The sequence below is a fragment of the Lepidochelys kempii genome, chromosome 12 (assembly GCF_965140285.1).
Source record: "Lepidochelys kempii isolate rLepKem1 chromosome 12, rLepKem1.hap1, whole genome shotgun sequence".
Taxonomy (NCBI): Eukaryota; Metazoa; Chordata; order Testudines; family Cheloniidae; genus Lepidochelys; species Lepidochelys kempii.
Window position 1 is genome coordinate 2,413,889 of NC_136391.1, and position 18,035 is coordinate 2,431,923.

At 52.4% G+C, this 18,035-nt stretch overlaps 1 protein-coding gene across 4 annotated transcripts in view; it reads left to right on the forward strand.

The window, feature by feature from the left end:
- Window positions 1-18,035, forward strand: part of GLG1 (golgi glycoprotein 1) — a 176,672-nt gene that overhangs the window by 91,592 nt on the left and 67,045 nt on the right. For all 4 annotated transcript variants that reach the window (XM_073307096.2, XM_073307099.1, XM_073307098.1 and 1 more), the window contains one exon: window positions 8,824-9,039. In XM_073307096.2, the coding sequence (XP_073163197.1) occupies window positions 8,824-9,039 (216 nt within the window). The remainder of the gene's footprint in view (window positions 1-8,823; window positions 9,040-18,035) is intronic.

Consider the following 18,035-nt stretch of genomic DNA (forward strand, 5'->3'; position numbering starts at 1 on the left):
TCTTACTTTTTGCACCTGCCTTAGTCCCCCCCCGACCGGGCCAGACGCTTTTTTGTTTTTTCTTTTCATTTTTTGTGTTTTTTTTCCCGTCTACGTCCTTCGCCAGCCACCCCCCCCCCCCCCACGCCTGCTTTCGGGCGCAGCTATTTGCCTCAGCTGAGCCCCCGGAGGAGGGGAAGATTGCCGATTTTGCTGTCCGGAGGGGGGAGTGGAAACCCCCAAACCCAGCCGTTTCGCCAGCAGCTCGGACCTTATAGCATTCTTAACATACCGGAGGACTTGGAACACAGCCAACACAGCCGGAGACGGAGATTTCATCGGACAGAAGAAATAATATAAATCATCGTGACGGAGGCCGTAAGACTGAGTAACTTTCTGAATTATACTCTCGTGGGGGGGAGTTTGATTGTGATTACTTGCGTTTGTGGCGGCACAGGGGGTGTGGCGTGGAGACCCCCACCCCCGATCCATCGGTGCCCCTACCCCCCCATCGTTATTACAACTGTCACGGCCCCCCCGCAGTCTGTCCTTGCTGGCAATCTGCCATCTCCCTTCGGATCCAGCTGTTTGCTTTGAACTTTGCCTTCCGGACCGGACCTAACAACCGACCAACCGAGACTCTTTGGACAAACGTGTGTGGGTCTGCACCCCCCCCCCCCCCGGATTGCTTATCCCACAACTTGCCCCTTTTACTGGACCCCGATTTTGTTCCCCCCGCTCCTCCCAGCCCCCCTCCCTCGGCATTTTTTCCCTTCCCGTCCGCAGCTAGCGGAAGGAGGGGCTATTCTGCCTTCTCCCCTCCCCCCTCCTCCTTCCGGTGTCTCCCTGTCTCTCCCTGCTCACAATGGCGGGGAACGAGAGGGGCGAGACTGCTTCAATAAAATTAGTTGTCCCTTCCCCACCACCACCCCAGCCCACCCCCCAGGGTCCCTCCCCTACTACTATTGTTAAGGTACTTGCCACCCCCCCTGCTGGGGCACCAGTAGCAGGAGGCACCAGGGTGATTGCTGCTGCTGCTGCACCCACCCCCCCCCCCAGATTCTAGGAAACCCCCCCCGGTTCGCCAGAAGGGCCAGGGCGGGTGGAAGGGAAAGGGCCCCGCTAAAACCACCGAGCCCTCCATGGCAGGGGCTGCCCCCACCACTGCGGCCTCGTCATCAACCGTGGCGTCCCTCCCAGCATTTCCCTCCACCAGCTCTGCGATTGTCCCTCCCCCGGCCCCCAGGACGTATGCCCGGGCGGCAGCGGGCTCCCCCCTGCCTGCCGCTTCGTCATCTCGCCCCCCCCCCCGCCTCCGCCACCATCACCAGTGGCCGAGGCCCTTTCCCCGCCTTGACCAGGAAGCACGGCGTCCGTTGCCTCCTGGTGCCCGCCTCGCCCCGCGTGGAGACATACGTGCAGGCGTTGGCGAGGGTGGTGGGACCCACGGCTATTGTGGCGGCCTCCAAGATGTATGGGAAGGTCGTTTTCTTCTTAGCCTCGGAGGATGCCGCCCAGGAGGCGGTGGAGAGGGGCCTGACGGTAGGGGGGGTGTTTGTCCCCCTAGAACCGTTGGAAGACCTGGGCGTTCGCCTCGTCCTTACCTCCGTTCCTCCCTTCTTACCCAATGCTGCCCTGTTACCCGCTCTTTCCACCCTGGGGAAACTTGTTTCTGTCATCAGCCCTCTCCCACTGGGCTGCAAGGACCCCACCCTCCGTCACATTTTTTCGTTCCGCCGGCAAGTGCAGCTTCTACCACCGGCAGGGGCGCGTGACGGAGAGGCGCTTGAGGGGTCCTTTCTAGTCCCCTACGAGGGAGCCCGCTATCGGGTCTTTTATTCTACCGGAGAGGCCCGGTGCTACCTCTGCCGCTCAGCGGGGCACGTCCGCAGAGACTGCCCTTTGGCTCGGGGGGGAGGGGCACCCGAAACCCCCGAGACCCGGCAGGACATCGGCCCCGTCGCTGCCGACGCCCCTGGCTGCCCAGTACCTGAAACCAACCCTCCTCCTACTCGACCCATCGCTGCTCCCGTCCGGGCCCAAGAGATACCTTCCCTACAATGCCCAGGCGAGCAAGGGGTTTCCACCCTTGCTAGTACCACCCCAATAGAGCCCATGGAGGAGGGTGTGGCAAGGATATTATCGGGTATAAGAGAGGGCCCTCCCCAAGGAGAAGCCCCCGCCCCTCATGTTGCCCCACCGCTACCTCCCCAAACCCCTAAACCATTGCCTCCGCCCCCCGACACGACCCCTGCTAACCAACCCCCAGATGATGCTATGGAGGGCTGGACCCTAGTCCAGGGGAAGCGAGGCAAGCGGAAGGCTCGAGCTCCGCTGCATCCACCCGACGCGGAAGCCCCCCGGAAGACCAGGAAAGGAGGCACTGCTATCGAGCCTCCCGCCACGGCCGCGAGCGAGATCCATCCGCCGGTGTCGGGAGGGGAAGACGGACTGGCATTGGAGGGCAGAATTCCCCCTCCACGGGAAACCCTCCCCTCCGAGACTCCTGAGGACACCCCTTCTGCCTGGACGCTACCCGAACCCCCCGCGGACCCCGAGGCGGCCGTTGAGGCTGGCCCTAGAGGAGAGGCCCCCGGGGTGGCAGGAGTTGGCCTCTCCTCCGTGTACGCGGAGATTGAGGCCCTAGATTTGACCCCGGTCACCCAGGGAGGGGATGATTTGCTGCCGGCTGGCCTTGAGCTAGGCAGCCTTACCCCAGCCTCCCTTTCCCCATGCTCCCTCCCCCTTTTTGCCTTCCCGGGTGAGCACCCTGCAGAAGGCGGTCCACCACCTGATGCCGTGACCGCTAAAACCACCATGGAGCCAGCACCTAGCATTATTGGGAGCCCTCCCCCTTAACCCTTGACTTTGCTCAGGAGGCACTTTCCTTTAGTTGCTCGCCTCCTGCACCCCAGAGCCTTACCCCTGCCCCTGCCCCCACCCCTGCCCCTGCCCAAGGTCCCTCCTCCTGCAATGTTAATGCCGCCCCTGGAGTTATTTCCTTTCCGCCTTTTGCAGACTCCCCCCAGGGAGCAGTCTTTGCACTTTCTAGTCGCGACCCGTTAGGAGTGGCAATTTTTCCCCTGCCATCCCCCTCCACCCCAAGGCGTGAAATGAATTTAATAACCCCAGCCTGTCAGACGCCCCGTCGGTGGTCCGCACCCTGTCTACCTGCCTTAGCGGACCACGAGGCTGTATTAAGAGGCCCATCAGGGAATACCTCGGGAATTGTAACCCCACTCCCCCATGAGCTGCGGCATGCGCTACGGAAGTTCCTAGAGCACTCCCGTGGCGCCCGCGATAGGGCACAGCTGGCTCTTCGGCTATGGGGGGACTTTGATCAACTCCTCCAGGCCACAAAGGCCCTTATAAAGGAGGGCAGGGGGCAAGGAAAGCGCGGTGCTGCGGCCTACAAGCGAGCCCGCAGCTTCCGAAGCGATCTACTCACCCACGGGATGGGTCATGGGTTGCTGTGCAACCCGCCGGGGGCCCTGAACCCCCCCGCCAGTACGAGACCACCACCCCCCCAGCCCTCCGTATGACGCCTCTTATTATTGCGACCCTGAATACCAGGGGCTGTAGGATGGCTCTCCGCAGGTCCCAGGTGCTCTCTTACCTTCGGGAGGGGAGGTACTCTGTAGTTTTCCTGCAGGAGACCCATACAGACCCGGCCGCCGAGGACAGGTGGCGGCTGGAGTGGGGAGACGGGGTATACTTTAGCCACTTTGCGACCTGGCAGGCTGGAGTGGCAACCCTATTCTGCCCCAACCTACGGCCTGAGGTGCTAGGGGTCAATGAGGCCGTGCCGGGCCACGTGCTGCACCTTCGAGTCCGTATGGAGGGGCTCGTGGTTAATCTTGTTAACATCTATGCCCCGCAAATGAGCTCCAGGCGGCCACAATTTTATCAGCAGGTGTCCGACTTTCTCGGCACCCTGGATTCGCATGAGTGCCTGGTCCTGGGAGGGGACTTTAACACCACCCTCGAGGAACGGGACCGCTCAGGGGCCGAACCGAGTCCGGCCGCCCCGAATATTCTCCAAGGGATAGTCGACCATCACTCCCTAGTGGACGTCTGGCGCGACCATCACCCAGATGACACCTCCATGTTCACCTTTGTCCGGGTGGAGGCCCATCGGTCACACCACTCTCGGTTGGACCGTATTTACTTATCCCGTTTCCATCTTTCACAGGCCCACTCCTCCGCCATTCGGCCGGCCCCATTCTCCGATCATCATTTAGTCGCTGTAACGGTTTCCCTCCGTGCAGAGAGACCGGGGCCGGCCTATTGGCACTTTAATAACAGCCTGTTGGAGGATGAGAGCTTTGTGATGTCCTTCCGGGAGTTTTGGTTGGCCTGGCGAGAGCAGTGGCGTGCCTTTCCCTCGGTGCGGCGATGGTGGGATCTCGGGAAGGTGCGCGCCAAGCTCTTCTGCCGTGACTACACTCGGGGCACCAGCCGACGGCGAAATGCGGCGATAGAGCAGCTGGAACGGGAGGTCTTAGAGATGGAGAGGCGCCTGGCCGCCGATCCCGAGGACCCGTCCCTCTGCGGAGCGTGCCGGGAGAAGCGGGAGGAGCTCCGGGCCCTTGAGGACCACCGGGCCCGAGGCGCCTTCGTTCGATCCCGCATCCGCCTACTTCGGGAGATGGACCGCGGCTCCCGCTTCTTCTATGCCCTGGAGAAAACGAGGGGGGCCAAGAAACACGTCACCTGCCTTCTTGCGGAAGACGGCACCCCCCTCACGGGTCCGGAGGAGATGTGTGGGAGGGCCCGTGACTTCTACACAAGCCTTTTCTCCCCGGACCCGACCGATCCTGACGCTTGCGAGGTGCTCTGGGAGGAACTCCCCACGGTCAGTGTGGGCGACCGAGACCGACTAGAGCTGCCTCTCACCCTGGCCGAGTTCTCGGAAGCCCTCCGTCGCATGCCCACCAATAAATCTCCGGGCATGGATGGGCTGACCGTGGAGTTTTACCGCGCGTTCTGGGACATTCTCGGCCCAGACCTAGTTACCGTCTGGGCTGAGTCCTTGCAGAGCGGGGTCCTCCCTCTGTCATGCAGGCGAGCGGTGCTCGCTTTGCTGCCGAAGAAGGGGGACCTCCGCGATCTACGAAATTGGCGTCCCGTCTCACTCCTTAGCACGGATTACAAAATCGTAGCGAAAGCAATCTCGCTGCGGCTAGGGTCCGTGATGGCGGACGTGGTCCACCCAGACCAGACCTATACTGTCCCGGGTCGCAGCATTTTCGACAACCTCTTTCTCGTCCGAGACCTTTTGGAACTCGGGCGGAGAGATGGTCTATCGTTCGCCCTCCTGTCTCTTGATCAGGAGAAGGCGTTCGATAGAGTAGACCATGGGTACCTCCTGAGCACTCTGCAGGTGTTTGGATTTGGACCTCAGTTTGAGAGTTTTCTCCGGGTGCTGTATGCCTCCGCGGAGTGTTTGGTTAGGCTCAACTGGACCCTGACTGAACCGGTCAGCTTCGGGCGAGGAGTGCGGCAAGGGTGCCCCCTCTCGGGCCAGTTGTATGCTCTGGCGATCGAGCCTTTCCTCTGTCTCCTCCGCAGGAGGATGACAGGGTTGGTGCTGCGGGAGCCGGAGCTGCGGCTGGTCCTGTCGGCGTACGCCGATGACGTACTCCTCGTGGTCCAGGACCCGGGCGACTTGGCGCGAGTGGAGGTATGCCAAGCCATCTATTCGGCAGCCTCCTCCGCCCGAGTCAACTGGGTCAAGAGCTCTGGCTTGGCGGTGGGGGACTGGCGGCAGGTGAGCTCCCTCCCACCCGCACTTCAGACCATCCGGTGGAGTGCGGGTCCACTGCTCTATCTCGGTGTTTACCTTTCCGCCACGCATCCTTCCCCGCCGGAGAACTGGCAAAATTTAGAGGGCGGGGTGATAGAGCGGATCCGGAGATGGACGAGGCTTCTCCGATGTCTCTCCCTCCGAGGGAGAGCACTGGTGCTTAACCAACTAGTCCTGTCCACGCTCTGGTACCGGCTCAACACCCTGGCCCCGGCCCCGGGTTTCCTGACCCATCTCCGGAGATTGATTCTAGAGTTCTTCTGGTCAGGAATGCACTGGGCCCCTGTTGGAGTTCTTCATCTACCCCTGAAGGAAGAAGGGCAGGGCCTGAAGTGTCTGTACACTCAGGTCCGCGTCTTCCGCCTCCAGGCCCTGCAGAGGCTCTTTTATAATGCAAGTAGTTCGGCGTGGAGCATATTGGCGCACGCCTTCCTGCGCCGTTTCCAAGGGTTTCGATATGACCGGCAGCTCTTTTATCTTTCTCCGAGGGGTTTTCCGCGAGACCTCTCCGGGCTGCCGGTCTTCTACCAGGACCTCCTCCGGACCTGGAAATAGTTTCTAACAACCAGGTCCGTGGCGGCCACCGTGGGGGCAGATCTCCTCACGGAGCCCCTGCTACACAACCCCCAGCTCCGTGTGCAGGTGGCGGAGTCCCGCTCGGTGCGCCAGAGGTTGGTCCTGGCAGAAGTCACGAGGGTCGGAGACCTCCTGGACTACGACCGGAGAGACTGGCTGGATCCCCTGATGCTCGCTCGGCGCATGGGGCTCTCCAGTCTTCGTACCCCCCGGCGCGTACTTCAGGAGGTGAAGGCCGCCTTGACCCCCGCTGCTCGGGCTTATGTTAGCCAAGCCTTGTGCGAGGGCGCACCCCGCCCATCCCTTACCCCAGGCCCGCCGGACCTTTCCATCGGGCCCCCACCCCGTAGATCCCAACACACCCCTCACCCTTTCACTGCAAGCCGGCTGCACGAACTGCAGCCGGTTAGCTTTCAAATTGCTTTACGGAAATACTTATATACACTTACGCTTCACACCCTTCACGCCCACACCCTGGTGTCCCGCCCCGATACAAAGTGGCGGGATCTCCTGCCACCTTTGGAGGGTGAGCAACCTCGGTGGGCCAGCCTGTATTCCACCCTGGTCCCAAGGCCCGTCGGGGACATCAGTTGGCGGCTCCTTCACGGAGCTGTGAGCACGGGCGTGTTTTTGACACGGTTTACCCCCATTCCGGACACTTGTCCTTTTTGTAATGTGAGGGAAACCCTGGCGCACGTGTATTTAGAGTGTGCCAGATTGCAGCCCCTTTTCTGGCTCCTCACAAATATTTTATTACGCTTCTGGCTTCATTTTTCCCCCCACCTTTTTATCTACACACTTCCCATTCGTGGCCCCACAAAGTCGCGGGATCTTCTGGTCAACCTCCTCCTAGCTTTGGCTAAAACAGCCATTTATAAAACCAGAGAGAGGAGGTTGGCCCATGAAGCGTCCTGCGATTGTGGGGCCGTTTTTCGATCCTCAGTACACTCACGTATCCGAGCGGAGTTCCTCTGGGCGGCGTCCACCGACTCCCTTGAAGCCTTCGAGGAGCGGTGGGTGCTGTCTGGGGTTCTCTGCTCGGTGACCCCGTCCGGTTCCCTCCGTCTGACCCTTTGATTGAGGGGAAGAGCGAGAGACGCCAGCCCCAGCCGTTGCCGCTGTGGATACCATCATTCCTGTCATCTAGGAGGGGTCCTATAATACATGGGTGTCTACCCCCCCCTCCCTAAACTGCCCACCCCGCAGCCGTGCCCATCTTACCGGGCACTCTCAGGAGGGGGAGGATCGGTGACACTGGGCGCGGCACTGGGTAACTCGAGGGGGTGGAAGACCACGAGTGTCGAGGAAGCCCCCCCGCTCTGGGCCCAGGCTAGCCTGAACACTTCTCCCTCCTGAAAGCTGCTGTGTTATACCTTCTGATTGCGTTGTTTTGTTGCATAGTTGTTTTGTTTCCTTTGGTAATTCTGTAAGCGTTACCAATAAACTTTCTTTCTGTTTCAAAAAAAAAAAAAAAAAAAAAACCTTCCCTGTTACCTTACCCAGAGAAAAGGGACCTACTTAACCTGGGGCTAACATATCTGCCTTCTGTCACTCTCCTGTAGCCGTCTGGCCTGACCCTGTCACAGTACCCTCTTGATTCCCACATACAATTGCATTTTGAGACTTCAGTCAGGTTTTAATTTATGTAATGTGTTATGTTGATTTTGTTTCTTAAAAAAATGTTGCGCAGTATCAAGTCAAATGCTGTACAGAAACCCTAAGTAAATTACATTGACACTGTTACCTTAGTCAGCCAAACTTGTATACTTATCAGAAAGATATTGTTGTTTGACATGGTCTACCTTACATAAACCTATGTTACTTAGCATTTATTATATTACTCTTCTTTAATTCTTGATTAATTGAGTTCCATATCAGCTCTTTGTTTATGTTGCCTAGGAATGATCTACGGTTGACTGGCCTATAGTTACTCAAGTTGTCCTGTTTACCCTTTCTTCTTATTGGCACAAGATTAGCTTTCTTGCAGTTCTCTGGAACTTAACTAGTGCTCCAGGGCCTACTGAAAATCAAATTAGCAGTCCAGAGCTGTTTGGCTGGCTCTTTTAAAACTCTCTAGGTATATCTACACAGCATTTTGGAGTGGGAGTGAGCCTGCCAGCCCAGGTCAACAGATTCGGGCTAGTGCTCTAAGTATAGCTGTATAGACAGCATTCTGAATTTGTGGTTTGGGCTCTGAAGCTCACCTTCCACACTAGTGTTCAGAGCATGAGTTTCAGCCTGAGCCATAGCTTCAAAATGCTGTATACACAGTTATTTAGTGCTAGCATGAGCCCCACTAGCCTAGTCTATTGCCTTGGGTTGGGAGTCTCACTACTGCTTGGCCCAAACTGCTGTGTAGACATAACTTGCATCACAGCGTATGTGCACCTGCTGATCTAAAAATGTCTACCTTTAGTAGCTGCTCCTACTAAATAATTGAACACAACTCTTTCTCTGAACAGATTAAAGAATGTGCAGATGAGTTATCTGGGAAAGGCTACTTGGTGTCCTGTTTGGTGGACCATAGAGGTAACATCACTGAATACCAGTGTCACCAGTATATCACCAAAATGACAGCCATCATCTTCAGTGATTACCGTCTGATCTGTGGCTTCATGGATGATTGCAAGAACGATATTAACGCCCTCAAATGTGGCAGCATTCGACCTGGAGAAAAGGTATCCACAGGACAGGTGGATGGGAAGTGGGTTTATAAAGTTGACACTCAGGGAAATTGGATGCTATTGTGGGACTTGTATGTACACCAGACTTAATTACAATGACTGAAAACCAGCAAAAGAGACACAAGGTATCAAAAAAGGTGATGTGTCCGTGCTTGCAGTGATTACCTTTTTAACAAGTTGTCTCGATTATTGTTAGTGCTTGAAGTTCTTTACTGACATACTAGGAAAAATCCTGTTGTACTTGCTCCCAAATCAGATGTGATTGATTTGTCTCCACTCCCACCAGACCCCCAACACAATTTAAAATAGTAAACAAATTTATGTCGTGGATCACACTTATGTGACTTTTGCTTTATATGGTGAATCTTAGTCACGATTAACTAGACCTGTCTCTAGACAAATTTCTCTGTGCCTTGATGCATATTGTCAAATCTGACCTGGGAAAGCCTTTAGTATAGGGGAGGCTGCTCTTGTGGCCTGCCCAACCTATCCCTCCTTTCTCAGGGAGTGTAAATTTGATACAAGACAAAGCAGAACTCAGATCTTGCTGTGCAGATGTCTTCATGGGCCTTCGTTAGTGTTTTTTTGCAACATGCCATTTGCTGCAAGAAGAAAGAGAACGTTTGGTAGAAAGGTTCTTTGGAACCTCTGGTGTATTTGTTAAGTGATGTTGTTCACTAGCAGTGTACTGTTTTTATGAATTAAGAAATCCACTTGTGCTTTCATCCTCCATTGGTTAATTTCAGGGCTGTTAAAATGGACTGTGCTGCCCCTGTTAATGCCTCCTTCATTCTGTTATGATAAAAGAGCTGCGCATATCAGTTTGAGTGTTTTAATGTTTGTTCCTGATTGGTTGTTCAGTCCTGATCACATCTTCCAGCTCTTGCAGCAACCCGTCTGACTGCACAGCATCACGTTTCACTGGAAGTGTGGGGAAATAGCCAGTTTAGACAAGCTATATCCATTTCAGCTCTGATTGTGCATTAATGAACCATTTAAAGATGCCAGAGAAGTTTGTGGTAGGATACTGGAGGAAGGATTTCTAGGTACTACTTCCCCTTTCCTATTTCAGTGGCGCTTATGTAATCAGCATTATGGTACTGTATGTATCAGTGGACTCTTACTTTGTGGGTAAGTTGATGACAAGGGATAAAGTTAAACTTAACTAAACTTTCTACAGTGCTTTGAAATTCAAAGTCCTTAACTTGGATTACATTGCTAGAGGTTGAATCGACCACTCCTGGAACAATGAAAAGGTGCTGTCCTAGAAAATAGAGCAATTTCTTGGTGGAGATGCAGATGTGGTGCTTTGCTGCTCCAGTGAGACCTCACTGGCCTTAGCAGATCCTTTACTGTGCAGCATCTAAAATTGCAATGCAAGTGCGGATAGGAAGGTTGTCTAACTGAACAGCAGGAAGTGCAAGTATGTACTGCTTAGATCAGCTTGTTCTGTGGCTGTTCCTAGTCTGGGGAAATGAGTGAAACTGGCAGGCCCCTAGAGCTTTGAATTGGTAATTGTCTTTGAGTACTTTTCAGCAACCTTGATTTCTCTGTAAAATGAAACGTGTCTTTGTCCTTTTAAACTGGAAGGTCTTTGGGACAGAGACTTAAATCACAAGTATGGTATTGGTCCCCTATACTGAGTTGGGCGCTTAACTGTCGCTTGACCAAATTAAAATATTTATAGAACCAGTGAAAGAACCTAGTTGAAAGGAAGAATAATAGGTATGCTGAAATCACTGATATCTAGGGCATATCTCTTGCTTGAGGTAGTCACCTCTGATTTCACACCTAACTGTGAAACCCATGTCTAGGCCTGCTCTAGTGGCTGGTAAACATAAATTGCCTTTGCTACCAGGTAATCTGGTAACTCAAGTGGCAGAAGTGTGCTATGGACATAAAAGTCCTGACCCTGCTGATAAACTTTCATAGAATCATAGAATATCAGGGTTGGAAGGGACCTCAGGAGATCATCTAGTCCAACCCCCTGCTCAAAAGCAGGACCCATCCCCAATTAAATCATCCCAGCCAGGGCTTTGTCAAGCCTGACCTTAAAAACTTCTAAGGAAGGAGATTCCACCACCTCCCTAGGCAATGCATTCCAGTGTTTCACCACCCTCCTAGTGAAAAAGTTTTTCCTAATATCCAACCTAAACCTCCCCCACTGCAACTTGAGACCATTACTCCTTGTCCTGTCCTCTTCCACCACTGAGAATAGTCTAGAACCATCCTCTCTGGAACTACCTCTCAGGTAGTTGAAAGCAGCTATCAAATCCCCCCTCATTCTTCTCTTCCGCAGACTAAACAATCCCAGTTCCCTCAGCCTCTCCTCATAAGTCATGTGTTCCAGACCCCTAATCATTTTTGTTGCCCTTTGCTGGACTCTCTCCAATTTATCCACATCCTTCTTGTAGTGTGGGGCCCAAAACTGGACACAGTACTCCAGATGAGGCCTCACCAATGTCCAATAGAGGGGGATGATCACGTCCCTCGATCTGCTCGCTATGCCCCTACTTATACATCCCAAAATGCCATTGGCCTTCTTGGCAACAAGGGCACACTGCTGACTCATATCCAACTTCTCGTCCACTGTCACCCCTAGGTCCTTTTCCGCAGAACTGCTGCCGAGCCATTCGGTCCCTAGTCTGTAGCTGTGCATTGGGTTCTTCCGTCCTAAGTGCAGGACCCTGCACTTATCCTTATTGAACCTCCATCAGATTTCTTTTGGCCCAATCCTCCAATTTGTCTAGGTCCCTCTGTATCCTATCCCTGCCCTCCAACGTATCTACCACTCCTCCCAGTTTAGTATCATCCGCAAATTGCTGAGAGTGCAATCCACACCATCCTCCAGATCATTTATGAAGATATTGAACAAAACCGGCCCCAGGACCGACCCCTGGGGCACTCCACTTGACACCGGCTGCCAACTAGACATGGAACCATTCATCGCTACCCGTTGAGCCCGACAATCTAGCCAACTTTCTACCCACCTTATAGTGCATTCATCCAGCCCATACTTCTTTAACTTGCTGACAAGAATACTGTGGGAGACCGTGTCAAAAGCTTTGCTAAAGTCAAGAAACAATACATCCACTGCTTTCCCTTCATCCACAGAACCAGTAATCTCCTCATAAAAGGCGATTAGATTAGTCAGGCATGACCTTCCCTTGGTGAATCCATGCTGACTGTTCCTGATCACTTTCCTCTCATGTAAGTGCTTCAGGATTGATTCTTTGAGGACCTGCTCCATGATTTTTCCGGGGACTGAAGTGAGGCTGACTGGCCTGTAGTTCCCAGGATCCTCCTTCTTCCCTTTTTTAAAGATTGGCACTACATTAGCCTTTTTCCAGTCATCCGGGACTTCCCCCGTTCACCACGAGTTTTCAAAGATAATGGCCAATGGCTCTGCAATCACAGCCGCCAGTTCCTTTAGCACTCTCGGATGCAACTCATCCGGCCCCATGGACTTGTGCACGTCCAGCTTTTCTAAATAGTCCCTAACCACCTCTTTCTCCACAGAGGGCTGGCCATCTATTCCCCATGTTGTGATGCCCAGCACAGCAGTCTGGGAGCTTTGTGGAGGTCAGTCTGATTCCACATGGTGGAATTTGTTTTTACATATCCTTTTTTCAGTAAGACAGTAAATTTCATATAAAAATACATGAAAAGAACATTGATTACAAAATCAAGAGTTTAGGGAACACCAAAATTCAGGCTGCCTCTGCAATCATAACTCGCCCCACTTGTGCATGTGCATTATGATAAACTTTTAGTTACATGATCACATACAATTTTTTTTCCCCAAGACGTCTGCTTTCATTCAGTGCACGGATAAACAGTGCTCTGGGAACAAATCAGGGTTGTGTAGTGATTAAGTCTGTAGGATTTCTGCTTTGTTTGTTGCAGAAGATGAAAGGTACCATGAATGAGACAGGGTTGCAGGAAGAGAAAAGATGGGCTTGTGCATAAAGCAGTCAAAAGCCACCTTGGAGAACTGGATTCTAAGGGAAGGTCTACACTACCGTGGGAGTCGATGGTCTGAGATAGATCCACTGGTGGTCGATTTAGCGGGTCTACTAAAGACCCGCCAAATCTACTGCAGATCGCTCTCCAGTCGACCCCTGTACTCTTCCCCAAACGAGAAGAGTAAGTAAGTCGACAGGAGATTTTCTCCCATCAGCCCCCGGCTGTGTAGACCCCAGAGTAACTCGACCTAATGTACGTCAACTCCAACTACGTTGTTCCCATAGCTAGGGTTGCGTAGCATGGGTCGACTTACTGCGGTAGAGTAGGCATAGCTTAACCTTGCCTCTACTAGAGGTCTTATGTGATGTTGGCCAAAGCAAGTCACTAAACCAAACTTTCCATAGGTGGCCACTCATTTTTGGGTGCATAACCTGAAATGTATTGGGACCCAACATGCAGAAGTGTGCTGAGCGCTCATAACAAGATGGGTCACATGACTTTTTTCTGTTGTCAGCAGCTGACCTGCCATGACACTTGCAGCGACAGACAGCTGTTCTACTACTGTGGAAGTTGCTTTAAGTGGCTACATGAGGAGTATTCCCTCTTCCGGCACTGTTTAGGGGAAACCTAATCTCCTTTAGTGCCTCCATAGATTCTTGTTCACACTTTACCGCATAATGCCCAGGATTCTAGGAGTTGCCTGTTTAATATCTGCAGTCTAGCGCTTGTCTCTCTTCATCTGACCATGCCTCAGTGAATTGATGTGACTATGGTTTAATACACAGCCTCTGTACACCCGAGCTGTGAGACTGAACAGCTGTCTAGCCCTTATTTTTCTGGAGATGAACGCCATGGGACCACTAGGCCTCTTCACGTCAGGCTACTGCCAAATAAAATATTTGCCCATTCATAACTTTATTATAAGTGATTGGGATAAACTGGCTTCCCTTTTCTTCACTTGATTTGCATTAGAGCAGAACTTCTAGGGCTAAGGCCATATCTACACTGCGGGTGCTACCCCTGCGCCGCTCGGACCCTGCAGCAGTGCCGTAGGCGCAGAGCGAAGACCAGGGCTTCTTCCAACAACTTTTCTGGTGGTCTCAATGCGGCCACCAACTCTGCCCGGTGGCTGCACTGACACTTTTTCCTAAAAGACTTAATTAACTTTAGGAAAAACAAATAAATATGCACATATACATGTCCAAATCAGTGTAATCTCTTCATGTAGAGGTTTTTTGCAGACTCAATAATAAAAATAATGCTGTGAAAAGTGATATTTGTATGTTAGCACTTTTTACAGCATACTTAGGAGCTACCTGGGAGGCTGTGAAAATAAGTGATATTAACAAACATAAAAGTATCACTTTTCACAGCCTCACAGCTAGCTAGTAAGTCTGCTGTGAGAAGTGATACTTGCATGTTTGTTAATATCGCTTCTCTCAGCAAGCCCCAGGACCCATTAAGCTCCAGATGGGGAGGCAGTGGGGGCCAAGGGCAATGAGGAAAGGGGGTTGGGGGAGGCAGCAGGGGCCGGGGCAATGGAAGTGGGTAGTGAGCCCGGCTGCTGCATGGCCGGAACCAGGGGTTGGTGGCTGTGGCGGGGGAGCAGTGCCCGCAGCCAGAACTTTGGGCAGAAACTGCATGCTAAGAGCCAGGGGTTGGAGCCCGCTGCCACACAGCCGGAGCGTGGCCATAGCCGAGGGTCAGCACTGTCACTGTGCAGCAACTGGAGGCAGTGCTTGCTGCTAGGGCCAGGGGTCAGCACCCCGGGACAGCCCCTGCTGCCGCTTAGCTGAAGCCCAGGACAAGCGCTGGGGATCAGCGCTTGCTGCCGTGCAGCTTGGGTCTTGGCACCAGGGACCGGAGCAGCGCGGCCGGAGCTGGGAGTTGGCACCCAAAGCCATACAGCCGAGACTGGGGGGGTCAGTGCCCGCCCTTGCACAGCCAGAGCCCGGTACCGGAGCCAGAGGCCAGCACCTGGTGCCACATGGTTGGAACTAGGGTCTAGAGGCTGAAGCTCCATGATTGGAGGCCAGGGCTGTGTGGCCAGAGTCGGGGAGTCAGCATCCGTCACCCCACTGCCAGACCCCTGGGCTGCATGGCCAGGCTTCCGAAGTTCCGCCGCTGGAGCCCACCGCCCAAAACCCTTCCCCCACACCAAGGTAGGTCGAGAACTCATCTAGCTCTTGTAGTGCTGTGCCCTGCCTGTGTCCAGAGCGTGGCGTGTGCAGGAGCAACAGGGAGGGAGGGAGTGGGGCCAATGGTCCCGCACCCAATTCCCCTCTTCCTCCCCCATTACCTCTCAGGAAATTGTCATAGCCCCACAAAAGGCCCCAGCTGCAATTGAGAAACGCTGGCATGGACCCTTCCTTTCGTGATGGAAGGGTTTTTTCAGTCTCTGGTTAACTACCCTGCACGGAGAGGTGAATTAGGTCAACAGCACATTCTTCTGCTGATCTAGCCGCATGTATACTGAGGGTTAGGTTGGCTTAACTGCAGCTCTCAGAGTTAAGAATTTGTCATTCAATGACAGCAATGTAGCTGGTTTCTCTAAATTTTTAAGTGTAGACCAGGCCAAAGACTCTTTTCCAGCCCTTGTTATCTCACTTTCCTTTTCTGTAAACTGTCTCCTCTGGTTTATGTAGCTTTCTTTCCTGTCCCTTTATCTACTCTCTCTAGTCCATTTTATTCCATCTCGTATAATTTCTTCTGGCTTGTTGCTTGCCTTGTCCTCTATCTACTGGGTTGTATCTCATGCTGTTCTGTTTCTTGTGTGATCAGCAGAGTGCAGTTCATGTTTCCTGATTTCCGACTTCATTTTGCTTCATGTATCATTTTGCTTCATGTATCTTGTATAAGTAGGGGCATAGCGAGCAGATCGAGGGACGTGATCGTTCCCCTCTATTCGACATTGGTGAGGCCTCATCTGGAGTACTGTGTCCAGTTTTGGGCCCCACACTTCAAGAAGGATGTGGATAAATTGGAGAGAGTCCAGCGAAGGGCAACAAAAATGATTAGGGGACTGGAACACATGAGTTATGAGGAGAGGCTGAGGGAGCTGGGATTGTTTAGCCTGCAGAAGAGAAGAATGAGGGGGGATTTGATAGCTGCTTTCAACTACCTGAAAGGGGGTTCCAAAGAGGATGGCTCTAGACTGTTCTCAATGGTAGCAGATGACAGAACGAGGAGTAATGGTCTCAAGTTGCAGTGGGGGAGGTTTAGATTGGATATTAGGAAAAACTTTTTCACTAAGAGGGTGGTGAAATACTGGAATGCGTTACCTAGGGAGGTGGTAGAATCTCCTTCCTTAGAGGTTTTTAAGGTCAGGCTTGACAAAGCCCTGGCTGGGATGATTTAACTGGGAATTGGTCCTGCTTTGAGCAGGGGGTTGGACTAGATGACCTTCTGGGGTCCCTTCCAACCCTGATATTCTATGATTCTATGATTCTATGATCAAAAAGGAGTGTACATGGAAAGCAGAAAAGTACCATTGTATCTTACAGCTGTATGCTTGGTCCACTTTCTGCTGACAGTGAGCATACTTATGTCTCCTTTCCTCTCACCTGGATGTTGTGCTGTGTCCTGAGTTTGGTTCCCTGGTGTTTAATCCCTGCTTTCTTTTATACAATAGAAGCTTAATGTGATACTCTTTTCACTGAGAATTGTGGTGGCAGCTGGGCCTTTCTCCTTCAGAACTGTCAGCATAAACCAGCCATTTCTCTGACCTTTGTCTACACACACACGTACACCAATTTAACAAAATGTGTGTGATTCAACCGGTTTAGTTTAAACTGGTGCAAATCTGTACCTAGACGAGGCCTCTAGCTGAGCTGGTTTAGGCATGGTTTTCTTCCCATGGGTATTAAAAGTGACATTTAAAAAAAAAATCTCACTTATCTCAGGGTAGTTTACTTGCTTTGGTTACAGGTAACATTTAAGATTACTTTGAGAGATTAGGGGAATGTAATCTTCCTCATTTTTCTGTTTTTCAAAGAGCTTTGGGCCTAGTCAGTGTCACTGTTGTGTAGGTCTTTACAGAGCAGCAGAGTAGAGAAAAATGACGCTAAATAGAAAAATATGATAGTTTAAAAAAAGACATGAGTGAAGGGTTGCATAGTTTCTAGCGCTACTTTTAACTCTTTTTTTAAACTGGCTAGATTTCAAATAGACAGCATCTTTTTAATTTTGGTTTCCACTACAGGCTACTTAAAGCTGCTAAAGTGGGACTTGCAGTAGAACCACTGGGAGAAGATTGGATTTCTGTAGGTTAGTTATTTTGGTTCAGTCGGGTCATCTGTCTGGCTTCTTGTGCTAGCTATTGACTAGTTGCACAGCACTTGGCTTGAACAACAAAGATACCAGTCAGTTTTACTTTCTGGCTTTCCTATACAAGCACAATGCAGGTGTTTCTGCTCCAGCTAGCTAGAGGGGGTTACTGGACAGCAATAGGAAGCACCTAGTCCAGGGGCAGGCAAACATTTTGGTCTGAGGGCCACATCAGGTTTCCAGAATTGTATGGAGGGCTGGTTAGGGGAGGCTGTCTCCCCACAAACAGCCAGACATGGCCCGGCCCCTGCCTCCTATCCGACCCCGGGAGGAGTTGGGGGCTAGCCTCCCGGGCCAGGAGCTATGGGGCCGGGCAGAAGGCTAATGTAGTGGAAAAAGGCTAATGTAGTGCCAATCTTTAAAAAAGGGAAAAAGGAGGATCCTGGGAACTACAGGCCAGTCAGCCTCACCTCAGTCCCTGGAAAAATCATGGAGCAGGTCCTCAAAGAATCAATCCTGAAGCACTTGCATGAGAGGAAAGTGATCAGGAACAGCCAGCATGGATTCACCAAGGGAAGGTCATGCCTGACTAATCTAATCGCCTTTTATGAGGAGATTACTGGTTCTGTGGATGAAGGGAAAGCAGTGGATGTATTGTTTCTTGACTTTAGCAAAGCTTTTGACACGGTCTCCCACAGTATTCTTGTCAGCAAGTTAAGGAAGTATGAGCTGGATGAATGCACTATAAGGTGAGTAGA